Genomic DNA, 8,876 nt, shown 5'->3' with positions numbered 1-8,876 from the left:
TTTTTTTCCTTTTTTTGTTTTGTTTTCTGTTACTTTTATTTATTTATTTCTTTTCTGTGTTAGCCTAGTTTCAACAAAATATAAAAGTGGCACCTAAGATAGTGTTACAATTTATGCCACTGCCACAAACCGTTTAGTACTGAAATAAAATAGTTTTGGAATTATTTATTATTCTAAAAGCATTTGAATAACTGTTTTGCCACTGTTTATCTATTATAGTGCATTTAAACACTTTATAAAAGTGTGGTTTTTCCACCATAATTACCTATGATTTATTTGACATAACCCGAACATTTTAGTTTTAATTTTGAAAACTTTTGTTGTTTGATCGATTTGTATTTGAAATTCGAACCGGTTTTTGAACTAACCCGAGATTAACTACAGTGACAAAGGTGACGTGGCATCATTAGTGGGGATTACTGTAGCTTAATTACCCGGGCGTCACAAGCGCTGCAACTACAATTCCCCTAATGTTCACGCCAGGCTACCAATAGTAGTAGCGAGCTAAAGCAAAGCACACTGCTGCTAAGGTTGTTGTAGCAGTGTGTTTTACGCAGAAAGCGCTACTGCTAATGAAAGGAAAATCAAATGAAAAACATATAGAAAAGTAAATGAAAATGGAAGAAAATAGAAAAAGGGGAAGGAAAAAAATGAAAATATGAAGGAAAAGAAATGATAAATAAAAATAAAGATAAAGGCGTAGCAGTAGCGCGTTCTGTCAGATAGCGCTATAGCTAAGTTAGCTATAGCTAATGTAGCAATAGCGCTTTTCCTGGACCGCGCTACTGCTATTTTTGACTTAACCGCGCGGTTCTTCTTCTCCACTACCACTTCCCCCAAATCCAACTCCTCTGCTATCATCGCGCCGTCGTCGCCCTGCATTGCCGTCGGCCACCCACTACTAGGGAAAAGGCTAGCAGCAGCGCGGGTTTTAGGTGTATCAGTAGCGCGCGGACCGGCGCTACTAATAAGGCGCTACAGCTAACACATAGCAGTAGCGCGTGCTCACCAGCGCTACTGCTACACAAGTGTAGCAGCAGCACACTTAGTGGAAGCTCACTACTGCTAATAGCTATATCACGCTTCTTCCATGCGCGCTACTGCTACTACCGCGCAGCTGCTAACTTTTCTCCACTCGCTACTGCTAATTTTAGTAGTTTTTTGTTTTTTTCGGCATATTTGTTTTGTATTTGAACAGGCTTTATAGAAGAATCTTTAGCACATACAAATGTCATCATGATACACATACAAATGCCTGCGAGACCACAGATATAATCATAGCATATACATACAAATAGTCTCATCATAATCATCATCCAACACAAAGTGGTCTCTCGTCATTATCTCGAAAATAGCAATACAAGTCTTGATTACATGCAAATACATCGTCATCCATCTAAACAATGATATATGCGAGAAGAGCTATCACTTTGTGTACATGAGTTCGTATCCCTCTCTCGCATTAGCGTGAACCTAAACTAACTACTGTCTGTCGCTCGGAAACCGGAAACCAGTACACCTGGGCCTGACACTCCGGCCACTTGTCGTATATATACTCCTGGTGTAGCACTTCTTTGCCATCTATGATCTATGCACCTGCATCGTCACATGAGTCGATGATATGCAACATATATAGTTGAGCAACAGAAAGAGACAGACTTGGCAAAAATAGAAACAACATATCATAAGCATAAATAACAAAGTTCATCGTACCCCAAAATGCCCTAACTAGAGTGATTTTCGCTAGTCGAGGAGGACGGTTTAATTACATCACAAATAAAGTTTCACCATGCATAACTCAATGTTTTTTCATACAGAATGTATGGACTAAACGGACACATTGTCATATATCGACAATCACTCCAACATGTCGTTCCATCCATCCAAGTCAGGGAGATAGTCCTTGAGCTTAGTGAAAGGCTTCATGTCGAGACGCTGAGAGGCTATCCATGTTCGGACGTCTTCCCGCGACATTTGTCCTTCTCCGTAGAACATCCCTCTTTTTCCGATGACCTCCTTCATGATGATTTGGGCAAGTTCGCGTTGGATGTTATAGAACTCAGCTCGAAGTCGATGATCCTCGATATCTCCTATGTCCTTTGCCCATTGTAAAATATGGGCATCGCCGGATCTAGGTGACATGCGAAGGTTCTGGTGATCCCGTCTGTACTCCAGCATGTGGTGTAGGACATAGAATCCATCATTCACTACACCACAACACTTAATTAGGGGCAGTTAACTGCCGGGATAAATAGTGGGTTAAGGACAAACTATCTGCCAGGGATGTTGTTACTGCCGGTAGAAGTACTTAAGGGCAATAAACTGCCGGCAGAAGTGTAGGAACGAGGGCGCACAAACTGCCGGCAATGATTTTTGTTTGTAAGGACACAGTGTCTGCCGTCACAACTAAACTATGGCCCACTATGTGCCGGAGTGTCTGTAGGGCGCGAGACTGAAATTGGCCCAGTTGCGCGCGTACCGCGCGAGAGGCCCGCGAAAAGTTTGCACCAAATAGCCGCCGCCCAAAATAGGTCTTCCCCAAATCGAACCCTCATCCACACTGTCCTCTCCCACACCAACGCCGCCGCCCCCGCCCCCGTCCTCGTCCGCCTTAGATCTCCACCGCCGACGACGACCCCCATCGGTGTCGATGGCGCCCGGTGCGTCGAGGTCGACGTCGCCTCCTTCCATAGTCATGCGAGGTCGAATCCTCGGCTCCCTCCCTTCGACACCACCGACGGTGTGTCGAGGTCGATCCGTCGATGTCGCCCCCCTCTCCCGCACCAGACCCCACGGAGAAGTCTGAGCCTCCTCCATTGGCCTGCGAGCGTGGCGATGACAAGCGCTAGAGGAACCGTTGCTGCTTGGCTCCTCCACTGTCTCAGGGTGGTCGCGCCACCACCATGCTGTCGCGCTCCGATTCTCCGCGGCCCTCCACGGCTCGGCGCTGACGAGGACCGACGGGATCCCCGCCACTGCTTCCTCCACCCAGCGGCGAGAGCTGTGCCCGCTCTTCACTACGCCGGCACACCACGCTGCTCAGATCCGTCATGGTGGAAACCCGATACAGGTGGCCTTCCTTCAGATCTTTTTTGGTTTCTGTCGAATTTTTCAGCTGCTCAGAGGAGGTGAGGCTGTTATTCTTTTTTGTTTGATGGGAGTTATTCCCAACTTATTGTTTGGTCGATTTTGTTCCTGCTACCATGGACAGCCAGCCACCATGGCCTCTGAACTTTTGTCTGTTCGTGAGCTTGGAGAGCTGACACTTCGCTTTTTTGTGCCTATATTTGGCCACATTGTTTCTTAGCAAATATTCATCATCTAACATTATACATATATACACACTGGAAGTCTGAAAATATGCTGGCAAAAGCTACTTGCTTTGAAAGAAGCAATAAGGTTTATATTCAGCGGGACTGCAATTGTGACACCTTATAGCTACAACTCCTCTTGAAATTGAATTGTGGAAGGATGTGTCATATTGGAAGTGAAACTGTGTGCATGTAAGCTCTAATCAAGCTCTTCTGGTGAAATTCAACTTTTTTTACGACATAGTAACACAGTTATGTTTGATGGCCATGAAGGCATCAACACAAACACGTGTTTTTAATTCACTCATTTATTGTATGGTTTTGAATCATGTTAGACACATCCTAGTTTTGGAATTGAACTGTCTAAACATACAGACACCTGCGGGTCCACATCCTCCATGTCCTCTGCAATGAAGCAACAGAGCATCTACCCTCCGCAATGTTCTTCCCCTGGATCAATAGCGCTGCCTCCTTTTCCCCTTTATTTGTCAGGTGAGATTTCATATTTTGTGCCTTTTTTCTTCCGAGCTAGTTCTACTGTCATCACCAAAAGAGCAGGCCAGCAATTTGGAATATCTGATATAGTTGTTAGCTTGTGCTGCTACGAAATGTGTAAAAGTGTAATAGTCCTGAAATGGTTCTAAAAATGGAACTAAAAAATAAACATAGATGAACACTAGTACTGTTAGTAGCCCTTCAGATCGAAGGACAAGGACCATTGTTGATTAATAAGTGCATAGCTTAATTAGATTCGCTGACACCTGACTAAGTTGTTGAGTTGAGCTATGGAGTTCATTTTAATTTGAGAAGAAAGCTAATCATTTTAAGTCTTCAGTCCACCTGTTTAGTCCACCTGACTAAGTTGTTTAGTTGATGCCCCAAAGTAGAACCATCTTTGTTTGTGTTGTGTGAAATACGATATGTGTACAGAACAGGTGCTGTGCTTTTATGGTATAGATGATGACATTCTTACTGCTATTTTGGTTTTTGTATTTTCTGAAATGACATGTTTCAGTTCATTATATTGTGTTGTGTGATGGCATTCCTTCTCCATATTGTATTTCTTGTTGCCTGTACTAGATACGGGTGATATGCATTTTGTTACTACATTTTTTCCTTAATAGAAGTATACTTTCTGTCGCATGTTAGGCAATTTTAGTGAAACTGGTCAAGAATTGACAAGAGTAGGATGGATAAAGCTAGAAGTACACAAGCACATATTGATGGGGTAAAGAAATTCATAAATTTGGGAAGTGACCTGACCTGAGAGGCGGGGTGGCTTGGCGGCTGCCAGCGACTTCCGAGCAGGTGGGCAAGAGCAGCAATCTTGACCTGTTCCGTCGGCGCAAGTAATCGGTTCCTCGATGCTTCCTTTCACCCCACAGTATACGCGTACAGTGCTGCATTACCTTGTCATTCCTGGAGACTCTGTACAAATGTTTATCTCAGTGCAAGAAAAAGAAAGATTTGAACTGAGCATGTTTTGCCTATTTGCACATGACAGATTTTTGGCTTCGAGCTAGAACTCAGTGTTAAACTCTACTATTAGTTTTGGCTTGCTACACTGTTAGAGGGTATTCTCTTCAATGAATTCTATTAAACACAAGCTAAGATGCATGAGATACAGAAAGAAATCAGTAACCAACGGTTATTTCATTAGTTTTTTCTTCTATATACATATGATATACACTATATATACGTAGTTTTTAAAATTGATGTGGGCCTGCCCCTGCCTATTTGCACAGAGTTTTGCCTATTTGTACTGTTGTACTCTGTATAGTATAGAGTTTTGCCTACTTGCACTACTGTATTGTGTATAGTCCAGAGTTTTGCCTATTTGTACACAGCTTTGACTATTTGTTCAAAATAGTACTGTATAGAGTGTTTCCTATTTGTAGAGTTTAACTCAGTGCAAAAAAAATTATTCGAACTCAGAGTACTAAATTAACTCCAGAGATGATGCTATACATGTTTAACTCAGTTTTAGTCATTGCTTTTGCAAGTCAATTGTACAGGTTCCTGTTTTCCTTATTTGCACATGAAGATATTGTATGTGTACTTCAAACAATTCCTGCTTGATCTAATAATGTAACATTGCTTGCAGTGATGATGAAGTGATGCACATTTAGAAGAGTTCTATTTATGCCGATGAGTTAAACTGCAGCATGTCAAAATCTTTAATGTGCTAATTTAAAATCTGAAACGAGAGCTCCATTTTGAGTTTCTTATTTGTTGCAGGTTTCCCTACAGAAGTTGATGGGGGTTTCGAAGATCTTCAAGCTGCTGAAGATTTGGGAGATTCGGAAGATCTTTAAGCTGTTGAAGATATGGTAGAGTGATTATGCTTTGTTTCTGGAACCTATACACTTGCTCTGCTCATTTTGCCGGTTGTTAGGCCACAATATGCTCATTTTGGTTGTGTGGCACCCCAGAAACATATGTTCTTTTGTGGCACACATGTAGAAACATATATGTATTGTACCTTTTGTGGCACAACCTGCTTATATATATATGGTTGTTATGTTAATTTATCGAATTGACTTTAAGGTTTTGGAGTGAAGTGTATGAATGAGACATGTTACTTTGATTGAAGTGTATGGATGAGACATGTTACTTTGATTGAAGTGTATGGATGAGACATGTTACTTTGAGTGAAGCATATGTATAAATTGTGTAATATGTACTGATTGTTTGAACATAATGAATGAATATTACATTAGGGATGCCTATAACTATTTGGTAGTGAAATCTATGTGCCGGCATAAAAACTGCCGGGTAAACGAGCTTCTGCAGGCAGTTGGACTGCCGGTAATTGATGTCTCATGTACTTTGACCAATCTGCCGGGAGAAAACAAACTGCCGGCAAATAGACGGGCAAGGGCAAAGAAACTGCCGGCAAAAAATTATATGCCGGGAGAAGTTATCCCCGGCAGCCGTTCTCGTGGCGGTTCTATCTGCCGGGGGAAACACTGTCCTGGCAGTTTATCTGCCCTTGAAAGTGCTTTCTCCCGGCAGTTTTTCTGTCCTTACATCAGTGTTGTGGTGTAGTGATTAAGAGAATCGTTCGGTTGCTGGATGCAGCAGAAGTCGGTCTTATGGCCGAAGGCAGCCCTGCCGCCCCTTGTCTTCTTGTCCCTGACCTCTCCACCCCTTGCTTGGTAGTAAAACATAGCACTGTCGAGAACATCCTTGATGTGGGTGTAATCCTTTTTGTGAATGTTCTTTGACGAGTCCAAGTAAAGAGCGTGGGAGAATCGGGGGTAGAGGATGATGAGTAGTCTTGAGTTTGTTAGGAAGGCGTTGTCTCTTTGCTTTCTGTTCTACACCGGCTCCGCTCCCCGAGGCAGCGCCGGTCTCAGTCTCAGCGCCGGTCTCGATGACGGTTTGAGTCTCAGCGCCGGTCTCAGTCTTAGCACCGGTCTCAGTCTCAGCACCAGTCTCGATGCCGGTCTGAGTCTCAGCGCCGGTCTCAGTCTCAGCACCGGTCTGCATGTCGGTCTCAGTCCCTGATGCCACCGGTTGACCGTCGGCAAGGCTAAAAAATTCTTCTGCCGCCCAGTAGACGTCGTCGCAATCACCAGAACCCTGTCCTTCATCATTGCTAGCCATGTTTCCTACGATTAAATATAGTAAATTAATTCTAGACCTAATAAAATGAATAATGACATACAAAAGGCCTATGTTTTGTAGGAACGTTGACTCCTTACTGGTGCGGAAAATCCCGGGCACTCGATATGTCCTAGTTTGTAGCACAAGTTATGCCAAAATTCACGGAAAATTTCGGCATGACCTTTGCTAAAAAGTGGACAAATCGAGAACCTGAAATTTGCCAGAACGGAAATGAATCAACATTCCGGCAAAACATATATAGGCCACTCAGCTTCATTCAAACAACAAAGCCACTTGGGCACAAACAACATGACCACTTCAATGAAAAGATATACTCAACAATAAAAGTCTAGGAAGGGATCATCTTTAAAATAAAACTTGCCTAAATAACCTAGATAATTAACCTAATTAAACTAGTTAACCTGACTAGTTCTCTGTCAAAGCCCAAACTAAATTTTTGCACTAACCTAGGTAATTAACCTAATTAAACTAGTTAACCTAACTACTTCTCTATCAAAGCCCTAACTAAATTTTTGCCCTAACCTAGATAATTAACATAATTAAACTAGCTAACCTATGCATGAGAGAGAGAGGAGGGGTGGGGGCTTACAGATGATGGCTCCAATGGTGTCGAGGGAGGCAGTGGTGGCGAGGGAGGCAGGGGCGTCTTCGGTGACGGCGAGGGAGGCAGTTGTGGCGAGGGAGGATCAGGTGGCGTCGACGGCAGCTCCGGTGGTGTTGATGAGGCCGCGTGGCTCCGTGGCGTTGGGGGCGGCTCCGGTGGCATCGACGGCGTACGGCTCTGGTGGCTCTGGGGGCGTCGACGTCGGCAGGAGACGACGGCGAAGTGCGGCGACAACGAATCGGGGAGACGGCGGCGGGGTGGGTCGAGAGATTTGGAGGGCAAGTGTAACGCCCTCGATGCGGCTATATCTCCCACGTGTCGAAGCACGACTTAGAGGCATAACCGCATTGAAAGCAATGTCTCAAGTGAGGTAATCTTCACACAACCCATGTAATACATAAGGGAAAAGGATACATAGTTGGCTTACAATCGCCACTTCACACAATACAAGAATAAAGCATTACATCATCCAGATACAATCAAGGCCTGACTACGGTGCCAAAATAAAAGTAGACTACCCCAAATGCTACACAGATCCCCGATCGTCCCGACTGGACTCCACTACTGATCAACTAGAACGAAACAACACAAAGGACAAGATCTTCATCGAGCTCCTCCTGAGCTTGGTTGCGTCACCTGCTCGGTAACATCGGCACCTGTAAACTGGTTTTGGAAGTATCTGTGAGTCACGGGGACTCAGCAATCTCACAACCTCGCGATCAAGACTATTTAAGCTTATAGGAAGGGTAAAAGGTATGAGGTGGAGCTGCAGCAAGCAACTAGCATATATGGTGGCTACCATACGCAAAAGAGAGCGAGAAGAGAAGGCAAAAGCATGGTCGAGAATCTATGATCAAGAAGTGATCCTAGAACTACCTACGTCAAGCATTACTCCAACACCGTGTTCACTTCCCGGACTCCGCCGGAAAGAGACCATCACGGTTACACACGCGGTTGATACATTTTAATTAAGGTCAACTTCAGGTTTTCTACAACCGGACATTAACAAATTCCCATCTGCCCATAACCGCGGGCACGACTTTCGAAAGTTCAAATCCCTGCAGGGGTGTCCCAACTTAGCCCATCACAAGCTCTCACGGTTAACGAAGGATATTCCTTCTAGCGGGAAGACCCGATCAGACTCGGAATCCCGGTTACAGGACATTTCGACAATGGTAAAACAAGACCAGCAAAGCCACCCAGATGTGCCGAGAAATCCCGATCGGAGCTGCACATATCTCGTTCTCAAGGCACACCGGATGAGCCAGACATCGGGTGGGCCAGCCCAGAGTTGCCCCTGGTAGCCTCGAACATCGCTCAGTTGGACCAAC

The 8,876-nt window shown here is 44.3% G+C and overlaps 1 protein-coding gene across 1 annotated transcript; it reads left to right on the top strand.

The window, feature by feature from the left end:
- Positions 1-2,496: 2,496 nt before the first annotated feature.
- Positions 2,497-5,903, top strand: LOC119330686. The gene is made up of 3 exons (XM_037603803.1): positions 2,497-3,070; positions 3,687-3,803; positions 5,550-5,903. Exons 1-3 carry the CDS (start codon positions 2,836-2,838, stop codon positions 5,624-5,626), a joined length of 429 nt encoding a protein of 142 aa, XP_037459700.1. The 5' UTR covers positions 2,497-2,835; the 3' UTR covers positions 5,627-5,903.
- Positions 5,904-8,876: the final 2,973 nt, after the last annotated feature.

The sequence above is a fragment of the Triticum dicoccoides genome, chromosome 7A, assembly GCF_002162155.2.
Source record: "Triticum dicoccoides isolate Atlit2015 ecotype Zavitan chromosome 7A, WEW_v2.0, whole genome shotgun sequence".
Taxonomy (NCBI): domain Eukaryota; kingdom Viridiplantae; phylum Streptophyta; class Magnoliopsida; order Poales; family Poaceae; genus Triticum; species Triticum dicoccoides.
The sequence above is the reverse complement of the archived record's forward strand: the minus strand, read 5'-3'. Positions and strand labels throughout refer to the sequence as shown.